Genomic DNA, 19341 nt, shown 5'->3' with positions numbered 1-19341 from the left:
TCCTTCAAGACTAAAATTTTAATAAAAAAATACTAATTTAGAACGTTTTTATGGTTTATCTCAGGCCTGATGAAGAAAAAGCAGACCGGTTGTTCATGCGTAGCTGTTTGTTTAGTCTAGGAATAGAGCTTTTAACAGCTTCTGTCAGATCTGAGAACCAAGTTCACGGTTGTGTTTACGCTCTTTGAGGCTATATGACATTTCCTCACAACCTTATTTAGTTTCTCAAATACTGCGCGTTTATTGATGGAGTTATCAATGAGCTGAGGACTAATGTAAAAACTCTCCATTGCATTTTTGGACTCTGGATGCTTCATTTTGAGGGTGAAGCAAGGTCCCCATGTTTCACAACTGCGTACGTCTAGAATTTTTTTTTATATTCCAAAAATGTAAGCTATTTTCCTCAAACTCTGTGTGAAGTTAGAGGTTCCCATCATGCTGAAGTGCAGCATGAACAGATACATCTGGTCCTGTCGACTTAGTTTGTCGTGTTTTTTTCAAACATATTAAATAAGAAAGCAGTTGTTTATGCTGGTTGAAATATCACATATTTCAGTAACAGAAATGGCATCCCAGGATGTTTACTGGAGGGCTTAAATTTACTGTGCTTGGTTTAGTCTGTAGTCTGTGTTTGAAAATATTGGGTTTTCTGCAGGCAAGCTTTGAAAAGAGGGAAGAGAAAGATTTCTTTAAAGGAGAAATACACATTTTGTTGATGAAAACAAAAAAACATGCCAGGTTAAAGTTGTCATGAAATGAAAGTTCACCCTATGTATTTGCTAAATGCATGCTATAGATCTTATTGTGAACAGTTAATCTGTGCATATTATTATTATTATTGTGCATGAATTTTATTGAATGGAAAATGTGCATTGTGCAATAGCCATGTGCTGGGAGATCACAATATCACGCTTTAAAATCTCTTGGATGTTTGTTTTGGATGCCCAGAACGGAAGCGATTTAAGTCTGTCTGGTTTAAGGTATTCTAACAATCCAGGCACGTCACAGCAGTAAGAGTGGCACCCACATTGACCCCGTCACACATTTAGAGACAGAAAAAGATCAGGAAGAGCAGGGGGAGAGGCTCCGACATGGCAGGGGGTTTGAGAGGCTCTGACAAAGGATTTGAGTTGCGTTTGTGTGTCATTCCAGACTGAGGGAAGACAGTGGAATGTAAGAGCTGGGATCATAAGGCAAAGCCTGTGTCTCCTGAGCTCTGATTGGTCGATGTGTGGTTGGAATGCATACAAATGAGTGAGCAGAAATGAGAGAGCTGGAATGTTTCTACAAATACCATCTCTTAGTTTTTGTTTGGGGTTCCAATGTTGCTAATAAGCATCCGTGTAAAATACTGTACCATTTAACTTCGGATACGTTCACACCACCGTTGAATGTGGCCCATTTTTTTCTTCTTTTTTTTTGTATGCTGTATGAATCAGACATTTTTAAGTCCTAACAGTGCCACTTAGTAATTCAGCAGTTATTCAGAATATTTTCAATGTTTTTCTTCTTCCTTTAATTCAGTGAAACTGAACTGAAAAGTTTTATATTAATGTTCTTATGGGAGGTCCATCATCTCGGATCACCCTCAGTTCAAACACTGTCTATCTGATTCAATCTGTCAATCAGTAATTTCAGAATTAATAGGATTTTTTTTACATCAGTCTACCTGGGCATAATATTAGGCTTGATTTACTTCTAAAATAATTTGTGAATTTTACTTTATGAAAGATTACACAAAAAAGTGCAAATGTATATTTATAAAATATATTTAGATTATACAATCATTTATATTTATTATATAAAATGTTTGTTTATTTATTAGTATTATTATTTTTAACTATTTATTAGATGTACATTATGGATATACTGTGACACTGGCTTTGAATAATGGCAGAAAGTGATACTAAAAGTTGTTAGACAATAAAGAGCAATGAATTGAGATTTTATAATTTGATACAATAAGAAAATATGATATTATATTATTGAAATTTGAACGTTTGAACGAAATTTGAAATCATGCCAATGTAGGGTGATCATTAAAAGGTCCTTTGAACAACTTTTTTTTCTTTTTTTTTTTTACATTTTCCTAAACTGGATTTTAGTACAAAATCCACTTTGACTTGCGATGTGATTGTAACATTTGCCGTTTTCCCCAAATGGACACACACCTGAGTGAGAACTTTGCCTTCAAGACACACGTTCACCAAAAAACTCATAGCTGGGAGATTTGTAAACAGAGGGCTACGTCTGTTCACTGCTGTCATCTGGAAAGTATGAAGCGCTTAACGGTTATCCTACATACCGGTACAGTGGAAACCGTCTATATTTTTCCGTCTGGGTTTCAGCATGCAGTGAATAGTAATTTTCACATTACCGGTATTTCTCCATCTGAGAGAACATCTGACCAGCACCCACGCGAGCCATGTTGTTTAGTGAGCACTGACCCCTGAGTGGGTTTCAATGAATGCCGTTTAAACTGACTGTGTTTGTTTTAAAGCCTTGATAGATAAAACAAGCCATCCACTTCAGTGAACCTCTGTGAACATTGATTCATATCATTAGCAGCCACCGGCACAGATGTAGTGCGGTTGCTTTATGTACCTACCGGCACAAACTTTGAGAAAGCAGACCAGAGAGTGTATGTGTGTGTGTTGGAGGCGGAGGGACTAGGGGCTTTATTTGTTCATCTGTCTCCGTGTGTGTGTGAGTTCTGGAGAGCTACTCAATGAGGAAACATCTGAGAGAACCACAGGACTCGAACTAGTGTGCGACTTTTAACACGTCACAATGAGGGTGAGTGAGTGCTTTTCATTGCATTCTTTTGTCAAGGTTAGTTTTATTGTGCATATAAAAGTGTATTTAAGTCTAAATGTACCATAAAACTAGTGTTTGATTACCATTATTGTACGTTTAAACATATTAAACTGCCATATTCAGTCAGTGTGCATATTCAGTAGTCTGTTGTTATTCAGTCAAATGTGTTATGTGACCAGGGCTTAAACAAATTCCTTCATGTGTTGAATTTGTGCTCCTTTACAACACAATTAAACAGCATATTGCTTTAGAAGTGTTCAGGTAGCCCCAGTTTTGATTGGAAACACTCATGAAGCTTGGCTATAAACTCTGGGATCAGAGGCTTAGCAGGCCTGTATGGAAACAGATCAAATGATTATATTCCCTCCTACGGTTCCTTCAGCCTCTGTGTGTTTCAGAGCGCTTTTAAAACTCAGGGTGTGCCACCATGATCTTAAACAATTTCCTTCCCCTGGGGGACCTGCTAATGATGACAACTACAGAGGGACCCTTTAAACTCATAAATGAGTGTTGTGCACATTGGGGTCTGCTGAAGTCCTGGTCTTAACTGGGACTAAACGTCTCTTTTAGAAGTGAGAGCCTCTGTGTTCAAAAATCTCTAAAATGGGTTATGTTGCTGTTGGCTTTAGTGGAGTGGCGTGAAGTGGAGATAATTAGCTGTTATTGTATACAGCAGTTGCTGGTGCAAATTGTAGTTGACAAGAAGTTTTCTGTGATATCACCCCTTCGGTATTAGAAGAGCCTGGAAGCCTGAGGAATGAAAGCTTTTCGTGATTCAGACGTGTAATTTTCTGGATGAGACACCGCTGTCAGGTGAAGACATGTTGATGTGATTCTGATGTGATTGAAAGTTCTCCTGTTTGAGGAGCTGTGGACTTTTAAAGCAATTCATGTCACAGTTGATCAGTTTCAATGGTCTCTCTGAGCCTAATTTAAACCAAAACACGTTGGCTCAAAAATGTATATTCAATCTTGTGTGCACACAGCTCTGAAAAAAAAAAAATGAAGAGACCAAAATTAGCATGTATCTGTTTGAGTCAAATGAACAAAGCCAAGCTGCTTGAATTTTTTCGCCAGGAGTGGCATAAAGTCGCTCAACAGCAATGTGACCGACTGATAGGGAGCATGCCAAGGTGCATGAAAGCTGTGATTTTAAATTAGGATTATTTCTCCAAATATTGATTTCTGAACTCTTCCTAGGTTAAAACAGTATTTTGTTGTTTAAAAATGAATATGCACTTGTTTTCTTTGCATTATTTGAGGTCTGAAAACATGGGATCTTTTTTTGTTATTTTGACTAGTTGCATTTTCTGCAAATAAATGCTCTAAATGACAATATTTTTATTTGAAATTTGGAGGAAATGTTGTCAGTAGTTTGTAGAAGTCAAAAATGTTCATTTCACTCATTATACATATAAATAATAAATCCAGAGAAACTGCTGATTTTGCAGTGGTCTCTTAATTTACAAAAATTATATAATGAGCTAGTACAACATGAATCCATTTTTCAAACCGTGTTTTTGTCTTATCCTGAATCACTACGGTACACCTATAATAAGTGTTTATATTCGGACTATTTTAGACTGGTTCGGGTTGCACTACTGCAGAGTTGGCCAGTACCTACGTGACTCGTCATAGACATAAACAGCGAGAAGTAGCTCCGACTACAATGTTCTTCCACAATGCAGCTCTGTTTATTAACTGCTAGAGCGCCAAAAGTTACGGACTGCAGCTTTAAAGCACTGATGGGAAAGAGCCATGGGAACAGTCTGAACTGATTCTCTGCCATGTTCCTCCTCTCAGTGTGATCTTGGAGATTTAGTGGGCTGATGATTACAGGTTGGGCTAATTAAGGGTTTGGAGAATACTCATCACAGTGCTCCACAAATCACACTGAGCTCATCGAGTCTCTAGAGCACATCAAAGAGAGCACACACAACCTGCTGGAATACCAGCCTGCCTCTTTTTGTTTATCTTCCTTTTCTGGTGTAGATTTAAACATGTGTAATTATTTTACCTCCTACGGCAGGGTTTCCTAGCCGGGGGTTTGTGATGGAGTGGCTTCTCAAGAGATTGAGATTTCATGAAAATTAAATATGTCTTTTTTAAATATACACTTAGTCTTTATACTCACCAAGGCTGCATTTGTTTGATCAAAAATACAGTAAAAAAACAATAATAATAATGTGAAATAGTACTGGAAATTGAAATAGCTATTTTCTTTTTTTATATACATTTAAAATGTAATTTATTCCTCTTTTTTTTAATGGAAACCAAGATAGTTTTTTCAGGATTTTATCATTAATATAAAGTTATTTGTTGGAAATAGATTTATTTGAAATAGTAGTCTTTTGTAACATTATAAAGGTCTTTACTGTCACTTTTGATCAATTGAATGCATCCTTGAATGCATCATTTTAATTTCTTTCCCAAAAAAAAAAACTTACCCTAAACTTTTGAGTATTGTATTTTATGGTATTGTATAAAATTAAAACAATAAAAACATGATATTACACAATTTACAATTGTACAATTCAAGATATTTATATGCTGATTAGCATTGCAAAAAATTAAGTAAATTAATAATTTAGGTCATAGGACAAAAGTTTGTAACCCCTGTCCTAGAGATAAAATACATTTTATAGGCAGCCAAATATTCACGTATTGATTGTCAGCCAATCACTGAATGATTTCAAATACATGCAAATTTCTCAGTGATAACTGGTCTCACAGTAATAATGTGCCGCAATTGCATTAATAAATTGCATTTGTAGGACCTAAACAGCATTTTTACATGCCTTATAACCACACAAAACATTACAGTAAGCATTTATAGATATTAACATATCCTGAAAACGGGAAAAGTTTATTCTTTCCATTTGTGTACCATATAGACTGTGCTTACACGGTCTAGAGCAAATGTCATGTAATGGTCAAAGGTCACACTGAGAATGTGTCTTTGAGGTGGGCTCGACTGCCTTAAGAGGGCAGCTGTTACCACATTCAGACCCCCCAGGCTGACACGACGTGAGTTGTGTGTAGTTGCATAGCGGTTTCCGTGTCTGCTGTAAGTGAGGGTCTGTTCTGACAAGCGCATTGCTCTGAGTGTTTGTATGTGCTGAAAACAGCGCCGCGTCCTCTCGCTTGAAGACAGGGCCCTGATAAGAGTCGCTCCAGACAGTGGCGCTTCTGTTTATTTCCTCTTCTCTCTCTTCAGATTGGCATCAGTTGGATGCTGAGTGCCAGAGGCTGGGGCAGAGGAAATTAGATAACGTGAGGGCAATTTTTGCCATCTCTGACTCATCTAATGTTGCTCCCTCTGTTGTGTTTTAGGAACGGCAGCGGCTGGAGACAATCTTGAACCTATGCGCCGAGTATAACAAGGGTGACGGGCCGGCGGGAGATCTGGGCAGGATGGGCGTCTCTGGGCTTGGCTCGAGGGACGGGCTTAACAGACGTCCTTCCATGGACAGTGTTAGCAGCGCTTCCCTGAGGGTGGCGCAGAGACATCGTGAAAGCCAAGAGGAGAACCTGAAGGAGGACAGCAGTAGCACTGAGAGTGCGCAGCAGGACCGACGGACCCTACCAGTTCTGCTAAATGGACAAAATGGACAGGTCGGACTCTTTTTCCTTAGTTATACCAGAACAGTTGTGGTTTTATTGGGTCATTGAATGCGTTTTCACCATTAGCAAAGTTTGTATCTACCTTTTAATCAATTCAACAATATTAATACTTATAATTGTATTATTAAACTACCATTTAAAAGTCTGGTGTCAGTAAGATTTTTTTTGGGAGGAATTTATAGTAAACCTATAGTAAAGTTACTGTAAAGACTTTTAGATTGTTACAAAAGAGTTTTATTTCAAATAAATGCTGTTCTTTTGAACTTTTTTATTAATCAAAGAATCCTGAAAAATATATATCATGATTTCCACAAAAATATTTACCAACACAACTGTTTTCCACATTGATAATAAGAAATATTTCTGGAGACTGGAGTATCGCCTGCTGAAAATTCAGCTTACATAGCACAGGAATAAATTAAGAGCCAGATTTTTTAAACAGGGCAAATTAGCGTGAGAGCGCAATTCCAAAAAAGCGCAGATGGGAGTGGAAAGTTCTGCGCGTGATCTACTGACGACACGCAAATGAAAGAACAGTCACAGCCGGATCATTTCCATAATGGCCAACACAATCTCCCGTGAGCAGCTCAAATTAGCGTCTGGTTTAAGACATGCCCAAAACGGGCACTAAATATGGCACAAATACCAGTAAATTGATGAGCTCAAACCTCAGTAAATCACCTTGCATGATTTAAATACTCTCCTACCATAAATTTTGTGTCTGAAAAGGGAAACCCCTACAAATGCATGCAATAAGGTCATCCGCAAAAATAACTGTCCACGCCTTTTCAAAGCTAATTCTTCACCGACAGTATATTTTTAACGCCAAAAGAGGGTTTGTGCTGGCGCAAGCTGTTAGTAAATCTGGCCTTTAATTAAAAATATATTTAAATAGAAAACAATTATTTTAAATTGTAATAATATTTCACAATATTTCACTGTAGTTTTGATCAAATAAACACAGCCTTGATGAGCATAAGAGAATTCTTTCAAAAACATAAAAAAATTCTTACTGACCCCAAACTGAATGATAGTGTACATAAACAGTAAATCACAAAAACTGAGTGTGATGTGTATTCAGGCAGAGGACTCTCTGGGATCGGGCAGCATTGGCCGTCTGGAACTGGGGTACCTGGAGGAGGAGCGGGTTCGAGTGCTGGCAAAGGTAGATGAACTCAAAGGTCGAATCACAGAACTGGAGCAGCAACTTCAGGAGTCCAAACAGGAGGTGAGGCGTTCTCATAAACATTTCTGTATAGCTGGTTAAATACACTGAAGAATATACAGGAAGTCCTTTCCTAATTATAGTGGATAAGAGCAGCAGGAAGTGATGCGTGGTGGAACAGAGAATGTCAGATGGATCTCTAGGGTGTGTTAATGTGGACTTTGTGAGAATTGCTGTATCTGACGTTTTGATCTGGACAGGCGGAGATGGAGAGAGCTCTGCTTCAGGGAGAGAGACAGGCCGAGCTGGAGCAAATCGAGGCCGAGACTGAGATTATCAACCAGCTGCAGCGCAAACTCAGCGAACTGGAGAACACCATCCAGAGAGAGAAAGACAAGGTAGGACACTCACACCACATACAAGCAAACAGAATGTAATTGTTCAATATTCAGACACACATTCCACAATAGGACATTTACCTTGCTGAAAAATCCAGCATAAACCAGCTTGAATTCCATGTTGTTCCAGGCTGGTATAGAGCTGGTCTAGCTATCATCACTCCCGCTTCCCATGCTGGTAAACAGCAAACCAGCAACCAGAATACTATTTTGTTCCCAACATGCAAAACAAAAACTTAAGCTGGTGACCATCAATGCTATATTTTTCAGCAGGATATACATTCATTTGTCATTTAGATATAAAGGTGCGGTCATATTTATCATTGTTCTGCAAATTTTCCAGTAATAACAGTTACTTACATTTATGTCAGAGGTCGCACGCCTCTGGAGCAACTAGGGGTTAAGTGTCTTGCTCAGGGACACATTGGTGTCTCACAGTGGATTCGAACCCGGGTCTCTCACACCAAAGGCATGTGTCTTATCCACTGCGCCACCACCACCCCTTGAAAGTTACTTGTAAATTTCGTGTGATGCCGAAAAATTTCAGATTTTGCCACATGAATTCACTGTGTTGACCAACAAAGAGCTGCTTGAGCTGATTTCTTAATGAGCAGTGCTTCATACATCTACACTACTGACAATAGACAATTGGCCCTGTTTTGCCCACGTAATTTGTGACCGCACCTTAATTGTGAAGTGAAGAGTTTCAAATCCCCGTCTGGATTGTGTTTTTGTATTATACTGTTGAGCCTCTCTGGACTGAACAGCCTTTTCTGGTCTCTGACATTCCTTAAAGGCATGCCATTCTGCCGGATGGCCACTCAAGGCCCATTCTGGTCTCAATTGCCATCCCAAGGTAAAAAAACAAAAAAAACAAAGCGCGACATTGCTCATCCAAACTAGCCAACCTCTTCCCATTATATCTGGTCATTCTACATTCTACAATAGAGGATCTGAAGATGATAGTCACATTTAAATGCAGTTCACTGGTTTAGTTTGGGCAGAAAACCAAGATACTGTTTGGTAATCAAGCATTCATTCACAAGAGGTATTGTCTTTTTCCTCTCCTTTTGTGGTGGTTCTCATCAGGTCCTCTACAAAGCTTGGCAACACTAACAAGCCTTCATTAACCTCTAATCTCCTCACTGCTTTTTCTTTCTGCACTCACAGTCTCTCCGTTTCTACCGCTCGCCCCCTCGAGTTCAAAACTGTTTAGCTTAGCGCAAACTCAGGCTTTGGGATTAGCGCACTGGCTTTGAGGGACAATAGCTCCAGTGGTGCGAGACTCGGTGACTGACAATGTTTGTCTTTTAGAAAGCCTTTTCCTGCATGCTGTTTTGGAAATCCAGCCTTTATTTCTTCCATTCATCTTGTTCTGGGTTTCTCTGGGTATTTTAGTATTTTTCAATTCTGCCAAGTATTAGGCTCTTGGAGAAATGCTTAAAGTGATAGTTCACCCAAAAATGTTTAATTCAGTCAATATGACATTTTGTATGACTTTCTTTCTGTGGAACGCAAAAGGGCACATTTTGAACACAGTTCTTTTTGTTATTTTCCATGCAATTACAGTGAATAGGTACCAAAGCTCAAGTTTAAAAAAAGGTATATCCCATATGATAGGTTTGTTTGACAGACAGACAGGCCAAAATCGAAGTTCTAATTTAGAGTTGTAAGTTGTTATTAGAGCTGATTCAGGCTAATTTTTGAATGAATCATTCTAAACAGTTTTTTAACCAAATTAACTAGTTGAAAAATTCTCCTTTTGTGTTCCACAGAAGGGGAAAAAAGCTCAAATGGGTTTGAAATGACATGAGGGTGAGCAAACAATTTCCCTTATTGGGTGAACTAAGAATTATTATTGATATAAAAAGATAAAGAGTTTATTCAAAGACTCTGCATCAATCTTGATTGGTCCATTGTCCATTCAGGTCTTTATTGATAAATTTGTTTGCTTTGAACCCATTTCCCCCCGTGGGGATGGCTGCCAACTAGCTCATGTTACCAGTCACTGACCGGCTGTAATTTGTACTAGATTGATTCTTGACCGCAATCGATCTGTGCAGTGTTCGTGCAAACATAGATAATTCCCCTATAAACATTGGAAATGGCTTTTCTTTAAACAGAATGTTGTTCTGTCTGTGCTTTGATATATAGATTTTTTGACGTGCTATAATTTTGCTCATATTGGTCTGGAAGAGAGCACAATGCATGAATTCAATGTGCATTAGAGTATCTCAGCATATGTAGACATAGAACTATCTCAGGACTAACTTAAAAAAAAAATGTATCTGAAGCATCAAGTATGATACTATTGCAAATCTTTCTTTTTATGATAAAAGAAAGAAAAAAAGTCAGCTTCATACTAGCCAGCTATTTCATGCCCTCTGGTATGGCATAATCTCATCTAAACAGCACATACCAGCAGAAATTCATTACATCTGAAATCTTTGATCAAGAAATGCCTGAGAACAGAAGTCTGTTTGGCCCTGTTGACGGCCTACAGTCCAGTGTCACGTAGTTCATAGTGTTTTATAAGGCTTAGTGTTCATCCTTTCTGGCTCCACCCACTCTGTTGTGACCTCTAACCTCGGACGCTTCTGCATGGCGTGGATTTGAGCTGTGTTCTCTTTCTCTCCCCTTCCCGGATGGTGTGTTTTCTTTCTAGGAGAGGGCTAATGTTGACGTGGAGCGGGAAGCCCTGGAGAGGCTTCAGGATGGGTACAATGAGTTGAAGAGCCAGCTCCATAACTGCCCTGAGTCTCTGAGGGAGCAGTTACAGGAACAACTCAAGAGGGTCAGTGACCGTCAGGAACATCAGCACTTTTCCAACTGCTTCCGCCCCACAGCCCTGGCTTCATAAACCCCACCTTCCAGATACACAACTAAGTTCTATTGGGCTGTCTATGCACCAAATCCATCATGATGATCCCAGCAGAAATATTATTCCATGTTTATTATTATTAGAAATAATTGTCACTGGGAACACCATGTTTTAAATCTTGTCTGCCTTAGTTTAGTGCACTGAAGAAAGGGTCTATATTTTTTTTTATTAGAGGTAAACTGGTGTTCAGTGGTGAAATGTTGAGAACTTTGCATGCTTTTGGGTGTATTATTGAGGTTTCTTTAATGCTGCTGTCTGGTGCCAAAGTAATAATACCATTTAACTTCATACTAATCTATTAATGCAGAAACTAACATAGTGCTATAGTATTGTTTTGACACCTCTCACTTCTCTCACATGATTTTCCCCCCAATCCAGTTAAGCGCAAAATCTGCCCCACAGCCGATTTCATTGGTCAGTGCAATCACGCAGTCACCTGTCAAAGCAAGTTCAGATTTCAGAAAAATAATGGATGGATTAGATCAGATAGGGTAAAGGGTTAGGATAGGGTTAAGTATTTGTTTCAGTGTGATGTAGGCAATCAGCAGCACTGTGATTGACATGACCAATCAAATCTTTTGAATTGCTTAGGGTGGAGTTTGCGCTAAACTTGTCTTGGAGAAAATTGTGCACTTCTCTCTCTATATACCACACAGATTGACTTCTGCCAAAAGATGTTTTTGGGATGTATCTTCTTGATTTGATTTGTGTATGAAGACACTAAAATTCAAAGCAGGACGTTTTTGTTTAAAATATGAAGAAATGTCATATCTGCTATTTTCCTTTTGATTTGCATGGTCAAAGGAATCTCTTTGGACAGTGCTTGGGCAGTGGTTTTTGATGACTAGCCCTTTTTGCAAAGAGAAATATCCCAAGGGTTGCACGAGAGAGAAGAGATGTCATTTGTGCACTGAGCATTCAAGCTTTACAATGTCAGAAACGCTTTGATGAATTGACAGCAAGGGTTTGCCAATGTCCTTGAGATCTGTATATAGAAAAGACAAGACTTCCCTATATTATAAACAGATTTCTTTTGCCTTTCATGAGATTCATTAATGTTCTGAAGGAAGAAGTCTCATAGATATTCCTCATTTTCCAGTTTTACCATCCCAGCTGAGTGTTTAAATTTTATTTGTTGTACTTGGATTTCAGTTGGATGGTATTATATGATACGATAGATCTTGAAGGATTATGGTTGAGATTATTATTTCCACATAGATCTGTGTGTAGCACAAAGTTTTTCAACTGGACCCCTGGGAATCCCTGAAGTTACTGCAGAAAGTCTTTGAAATTATATGTACATGATGTAAAGCATATAGAAATATATTAAGAATGTGTAGAAATATTCTCTATATTTCAAAATGTTAATATAATGTTAATATTTTTGATTAAAATAATTAATAATTAGATAATTCATTAATTAATTACATATTTTTTGTTAGGGGGTCCCTGGGCTAGATAAGATTGACAGCCCATAGTGTAGCATAACGTTCCAATCAGTTCCTCCCTGTGGTTTCTTAAAGGGATAGGTCACCCAAAAAAATGAAAATTTTGTCATCACTTTCTCACCACCTTGTTGTTCCAAATCTGTATGAGTTTCTTTCTTCTGTTGAACTCAAAAGAAGATATTTTAAAGAATGTTGGTAACCAGAGAGTTGACAGCACCCATTGACTTCCATAGTATTTTTTTTTCCTAGTATGGATCTCAGTGGCTACCGTCAACTGTCTGGTTACCAACATTCTTTCAAATATCTTCTTTTGTGTTCAACAGAAGAAAAAAAAACTGAGTAAGTGATGACAGAATTTCCATCCCTTTAAAGTGGCTCAGCTTGGCTGCTGCAGAACTTGCTCAGTGCTGTCGTTAATGGGATGCTTTGATTGGTTATTGACCCCATGCTCGGATGCATGTGTGTGTAGGAAGCTGAGACTCTTGAGGCTGCGACAAAGCAGTTTGAGGACCTGGAGTTCCAGCAGTTAGAGAAGGAGAGCAGTCTAGAGGAGGAGCGTGAGACCATCAGCCAGCAGCTGCTGCAGGACAGAGCCCAGTACCACAGCAGTGTCGCCAAAAGAAAGGTAAATAGCATACACGCATATAACAATGCATGGAACCACCAAGAGCATCTCAAACTCTTGTCCAAATTGTTGTTTCCAGGACAAGGTTGCAGCATTGGAAAGCCAGGCCAGTCAGCTGGGAATACAAGCTGCTCAGGAGTGTGAGAGGCTGGTCAAGGACAGAAGCATCACCTTGCAGCTGCTACAGAAGGTACAGGAAATGGAAATTACTTATAATATACACTTTTAATGTTATTCCTCAATTTAAGAACATTAAAGGTGGAGGACTGGCACCAAATTTCACCAAAAGCTCTTTCATCTCAATGTTAATGTTGTCGCTAGGTTAAAAAAATAAAAGAATTATCATTAAAGGGAAAGTTCCCCCTAAAATGAAAATGAAGTCATCATTTACTCACCCTGGTGTTGTTCTAATGACATATGCTCTTTTATGGACCACAAAAGTAGAATTTTTAACAAAACGTCCTGTTCGCGCTCGTCCATATAATTGAGGTGAATAGCATCAAGGTTTTTAAAAAAGATGTAAAAGCATCACAGAATGATCCCATGCGCCACGTGCAGTATATTCCAAGTGTTCTGGTGGTATATGATAGGGTTTGGTGAAAAACAAACCAAAATTGTATGTTTTATTTAATGAAATTCTTGACCTTGGCCAAGACGCGACTCTGTTAGCGCTGCAGTTCACTCCGTCTCATCCAGAAAAAGCACACAAGTTGTGAGAACTATTATTTCTGTGATGGCAAAGCTGAATTACTCCATTACTCCAGTCTTCAGTGTAACATGATCCTTCAGAAATCATTCTAATATTCTGATTTGCTGCTCAAGAAACATTTCTTATGTTTATCAATGTTGAACAAAGTTGTGCTGCCTAATACTTTTTGGAAACTGTGATCTTTTTTTTAACTGATTGATTTGGAATCTGTTTTTCAGGAAAAGGAAAGGCTGGCCAGTCTGGAGAGAAGATACCAGAGCATAACTGGTGGAAAGACGTTCCCCAAAAGCTCCAACACTATAAAGGAGGTAAGCAGGATTGTAATCATAAAATGCTTGATGTGCCTGTTACGCGAGGCTACAGTAAATAACTGCTGAATATCTGCTCCTCTGCTTGAAATAAGAATTAATTTGATGGTTAACATATCTTCAAAATGTTGTTGAGCTATTTCTGTGTAGGATCCTACCATGTGACCCTAAAATGGTTGATGTGGACCCATAGTGTGTTTCTTTGCAAGACATTTTGCAAATCACCTTAGTGAACTTTGTAGTTTGGCTTTCTTGGGCTAGGAAAGCTATAAGGTTTAGCTTTTTAGCCATATGTTCCTGATAGCATATGCATCCCATGTGCCAACCCGTAATAATTGGGTTAGCAAAACAGGAAATTAAATATTTTAGGCTCAGGATATTGTTTGACTTATAAACCTCCGCCCAGGATGTGCTTCACATCAGCGAGGCTGACCTCTTAGAAGATGACCAGCCCTCCTCCTCCCCCTTTCATGCATCCTCATTCCACTCATATCCCATCATGCCTCAGGAGGTAACTTAACTAACAGTCAGAGCATGCAGCCTGGCGCATCTAAAACTGCCAATATTGACTAATACGTGCTCTGAGAACATGGCAGTACAAAATATCTCAATTTGTGTTGCATTATTGAGAGCACTTGACTTGTTGGGATCTCAAGTTTGGAGGCTTCCAAAGGCAAATCACACTTCTTTGGAAGATCTGAATGGGGTTGATTGATTTTGTGTGTAGCCAAGACACTTATAAATCAGTTGAAATAGATTGTATTGTTTGGAAAGTAACCAATAAGTGTTTTGCAAGTTCATTATCAGAATCACTGTAAAGATTTTTTTCTTTCTAGTTTCATTAGTAAATCTATTTCATTTTTTTGCCATCACCTTAATTGAGATCAGAATTGTTTTTGTTCCAGATACACTACCATTCAAAAGTGTAGGGTCGGTAATGCAGTAATATTGTGAAATAAATGTTTTCTATTTTAATATATTTTAAAATGTAATTTATTCCTGTGATGACAAAGCTGAATTTTCAGCATCATTACTCATGTCTTCAGTGTCACATGATCCTTCTAATATGCTGATTTGCTGCTCAAGAAACATTTCTTATTATCAATGTTGCAAACAGTTGTGCTACTTAATATCTTTGTAGAAACCATGATAACATGATTTTTTGATGAAAAGAACACTTATTTGAAATAGAAATAATTTGTAACAATGTAAAAGTATTAATTTCTATTAAAAAAACGTAGTGACCCCAAACTTTTGAACGGTATGGTGTATATAAATTGATAGTTATAAAACTAGATAAAAAAAGTAGATATTTCTAGAAGTGTTGTTAGCTACTTGTTTTCAGAGTAGCTACTTTAAAAAAAAAGTATTTGATTGTAGTTGGGCTATATGAAATTTGTAATTCTCAAGAGTTCGATGGAGGCACAACATTGTTGGTTGAGCAAGGCATACCGTCACTGTAGGTGTGAATACGAATATGACAGAGATGCTCTTATGGGGTTTGAATGTGAATAAACTGACAGCTGAACTTCTGTCCTGCGTGAATGGTTTGGCTGTTAACGTGTCTCAGGAGTACTTGAAGATGTCGGATGTTTATAAGATGTATGGGAGTGATTGCCATGACATCCAGCTCGCCTACGCTTCCTCACATGGCCTCTCGCTTGCCCTTGACCCAGCTGTAACTGCCCCCCGTGAGGTATCATAGCTGCTCTCTTCTTTCTGCTTCTCTCTTTTCAGCTTTTTCCCTTTAGTGCTACTTACTTTTGTGTTGTAGTTTTTTCTGCTATACAATCATATACATGACCATCACCAAGCATTATAGTAGGGTCATACTTCGAATCGGGTGCTCTTTCCATTTTGAGAAGATAATTTATCATAAACATTCTGACAAATAATGTGTTTAAGTGTTAATAAATTACACTAAGCCATCTCAATTTAAATACAGCGAATATATTGTATTATAATGTAATATGAATTCCGATTATTATCATTAACTAAAACTATTCAAAACATTTGTGTTAATTAAAACAAAGCAGAAATAAAATAAATTACACATTCATGAAAAACTTAATGAAAATGACAAATGTTGCCTTGGCAACTAACACTAAAATTACTAGCTTGACATATAATTACAAACTGAATTCAAATAATAAAAATAAATTAACATAAATAGTGATGTTTTAAAAAAGAAACTAATGAAAATGACATTCTCATTACAGAATTACAAAAAAAAATTAAGTACAATTAATATGAATAATATTATAGTAAAAAGGTAGTTATAGTATAGTTAATAAAAACTGTAATAGTATATAAATAATACTAGATTAACACTGGTTTGGATATAATTATGCTTTCATGAAATTTCAAGGAAGATACAGTATGTGCATATAAATAATAAAGATAGAATATATTTTGCCTTCATTCAAATTTGCAAGTTGGAAACAGAGGTGGGACAGATAAAAAAAAATAAAGGGACACAAATGGCACCTGCTTTATAGAATGACCAAATATCTGATAAATCTCTAGGCTTGTTGCAATAAGGCTATCTCTTACATGTTAGGTTTTGTCCAAACCAGCTGCATTTTGTCATTCATTTTTCTGTTTCTGTAACATTGTTATATAGTTCTGCCCATAGTGAAATCTCATTGATTGAAATCTCACTCCACATAACTGTATATTAAACATCAAATATGTTCTAATTAGCTGTTTTCATTTTCACTGTGAACAAATAAACTACCCGCCGGTGGAAATCTGCCGCGTTGCACCTGGTTAGGACACAGTATAAGGGATGATGTTTATGTATTAAGAAATAGGGAACTGAATGACTTTGTTATAGTTAATTATGTATTCTAGTTACTTACATTCTTTACAGATGCTAAACTCTCCATAACACGTTGTCTTCTCTTTCCTGCTCTGCTACTTCCTGTTTTTTCCTCCTGCCTGTGTCCGTTTGTCACTCCTGAATTTCAGGAGTATGTGACCGTGGGCCAATTAAACCAGATCTATGGGATGCCGAAGGTGGAGTCTTCCCCTACCTCACCCATCCAATTACTTCAGCCTTCTCTCGCAGACTCCGCCTTCTCCTGCCTCCCCTCCCCTCATGGCTCCTCCCTCACTCTCTCCTTTGAGGTGTGTGTCTTCTCCTCTGTTCTCTCTCGTTTGATTCCTTGTTAGGGCTGGGTGTCGCCAACTACCTGTGTCATTCTGTCATTGTACAAATCATTCAGTTGCTCATTAACACTCTTCTCTTTCTCTCTCTGGCATTCCACCGTCCCACCTTTCTCTCTCCTGCTCATGCTCTCTGTACTAATGGATGTGCTGCGTGTGTAAAGCGTCAGTCGGACTGGGGCAGGCCTCAGAAGCCCGCTCTAGATTTAGATCGCTGGTACCAGGAGGTATTGGCAGCTGGAGATGTAAACCAGCTCTGCCCTCCTGCCCTCCCGGCTAAAGCTTTCTCATCACGCAAGCCTGTGCAGGTAACAGCCAAAAGCTCAGCTGTCATTCACCTTCTTCTGCTCTTCCACATTTTCATCTTCATATGTCCAAGTAAGGTTTTTTTGTGAGTTCCATGTTATTTTGTTTGTTTAGGCTTTTGGCTGTTCTTCATCTTAAGGTTTTCTGCCATCATCTGTTGTTGTACTATAATGCAGGGGTGCCCAATCCTGTTCCTGGAGATTGACTTTCCTGCAAAGTTCAGCTCCAACTTTGATTAAACACAACTGAACCTGCTAATAATAATCTTCAGGACAGAGATTGTCTTATTATTGGGAGATACGAGGGTCCATGGCCCTACCATTGGAGAAAGCATAACGGTTTAACTTGGATCACGTGTGCCTTGATAACCAATCACATTACAGCCTTGACGTCATTGAATTGTGCGACAATCAGTCGCTGTTTGTGGATACCACACTGTAAAAAAATTCTAACCCTCCCAAATCAAAAATTTCAAGTGACCGATAACATCTACATTTTTCAATTGGCCCAAGTGAAATTCTTGTTGCAATAGTCTGTTAACATTGGCTCAATGAGAAATAATACGTCAGACTAATTGAAATATTTAGATGTTATCAGTCACTTGAAATTTTTGACTTGGGGATGTAATTTTTTTTTACAGTGCATAGAAATAAATGAGAAGTATCATAGCACAATTGTCTGTGACTTATCTTAAAAAATAGCCTTTTTTTTGCCGTAAACTCTAAAAATAGATCAATCCAAAATGAATGTTTAAGAGCAAACATGTTGAAAATGAGCAGATGGGCTGTGGATTTGCAATTTATTCAGCCTAGTGAAGCCTCTCCTCCATTGGCCTCTTGTCTCCTTCCTCTTTTTTGCTTTTTCTGGCTAAGGTTGCAGGCTTGCCTTCAAGTGGCTTTGCTGATAATTATAGTCAAGTGTGTTGGATCAGGATTGGATCTGAACTGCAGGAAGCTAAATCTCCAGGAACAGGATTGGGGACCCCTGTACTGTTATGTCGAGAACCATCTATAGAAGAAAAAGGCCTTTTGTTAAAGTAATAGTTCACCTGAAAATGAACTTCTTTTTTACAAACCCTCGTGTTGTTACAAACCTGAACATTTCTTCAATGGAACACAAAAGGAGAAGTTGAGCAGAATGTCCGAGCTGCTCTCTTCTATTGCAATGATGAGAGTGTTTGGGACCAGAAGCAATTGAGGTTCAAAAAGGACAAAAAAAACACTTGCACTATGTAATGACTTTGAGGAACAGACTGAATTTTAAGTCATTATGCTTTTAAAATCTTGCTTGACAGATGTGATCACCATTCACTTTTATTGTATGGAAAAGAGCAGCTTGGACATTCCGCTTAATAACTCCCTTTGTGCATCATGAAACATAATTCTGGGGTGCGTTTCCCAACAGCATCGTTAGCCAACTATGGTCGCAAGTTTCGTTGTTATCAGCATAGTCCAATGATTTTCCCGAAACCATAGTTCCAACGAACATTCGCAAGTTCGTAAGAGTGATGTAAGAGAGAACCTGTGATTGATCTGGAAATAAAACAAAACAATGGAGAACAAAAATTGCAAAGCAGACTTCAGATGCCATGTTCACTATTTACAGCAATAATCAGACATTAATTTGATCTCGAACTGATTAACTAGCAGACGTTTTATACGTGACATTAATATTAACTGTGTTGAACGACGGATGTGCAATGAAGTTATAATGATTTCGGGAAACAGTCGTTACTAGCTAGTTAATTTCTCCAACGATACATCTTTCCATTGTGGTTAAGCGGCGAGTTATGCCGTTTTACCAGAAACGCACCCCATGTTTTGAAAGATATGAGAGTGAGTGAATGATGAGAGAATTAAAACAATTCTATAAAAAAGTACAAACAAACTTTT

General features: G+C 38.1%; 1 protein-coding gene across 12 annotated transcripts in view; it reads left to right on the top strand.

Annotated features, from left to right (window-relative positions):
* phldb1b (pleckstrin homology-like domain, family B, member 1b) overlaps positions 1–19341 on the top strand; it is an 83283-nt gene that overhangs the window by 50231 nt on the left and 13711 nt on the right. For 7 of the 12 annotated variants that reach the window (XM_082180998.1, XM_082181001.1, XM_082181002.1 and 4 more), the window contains 11 exons: positions 6151–6432; positions 7523–7669; positions 7867–8004; positions 8801–8860; positions 10670–10798; positions 12803–12958; positions 13038–13148; positions 13886–13975; positions 15546–15671; positions 16946–17104; positions 17308–17451. In XM_082180998.1, the coding sequence (XP_082037124.1) occupies positions 6151–6432; positions 7523–7669; positions 7867–8004; positions 8801–8860; positions 10670–10798; positions 12803–12958; positions 13038–13148; positions 13886–13975; positions 15546–15671; positions 16946–17104; positions 17308–17451 (1542 nt within the window). The remainder of the gene's footprint in view (positions 1–6150; positions 6433–7522; positions 7670–7866; positions 8005–8800; positions 8861–10669; positions 10799–12802; positions 12959–13037; positions 13149–13885; positions 13976–15545; positions 15672–16945; positions 17105–17307; positions 17452–19341) is intronic. The other 5 variants (XM_082181000.1, XM_082181003.1, XM_082181004.1 and 2 more) reach the window with 5 other exon arrangements.

This window comes from Leuciscus leuciscus, assembly GCF_965113295.1.
Source record: "Leuciscus leuciscus genome assembly, chromosome: 9".
Classification (NCBI taxonomy): domain Eukaryota; kingdom Metazoa; phylum Chordata; class Actinopteri; order Cypriniformes; family Leuciscidae; genus Leuciscus; species Leuciscus leuciscus.
Note: the sequence above shows the minus strand (reverse complement) of the source record. Positions and strands in the feature narration are given on the sequence as shown.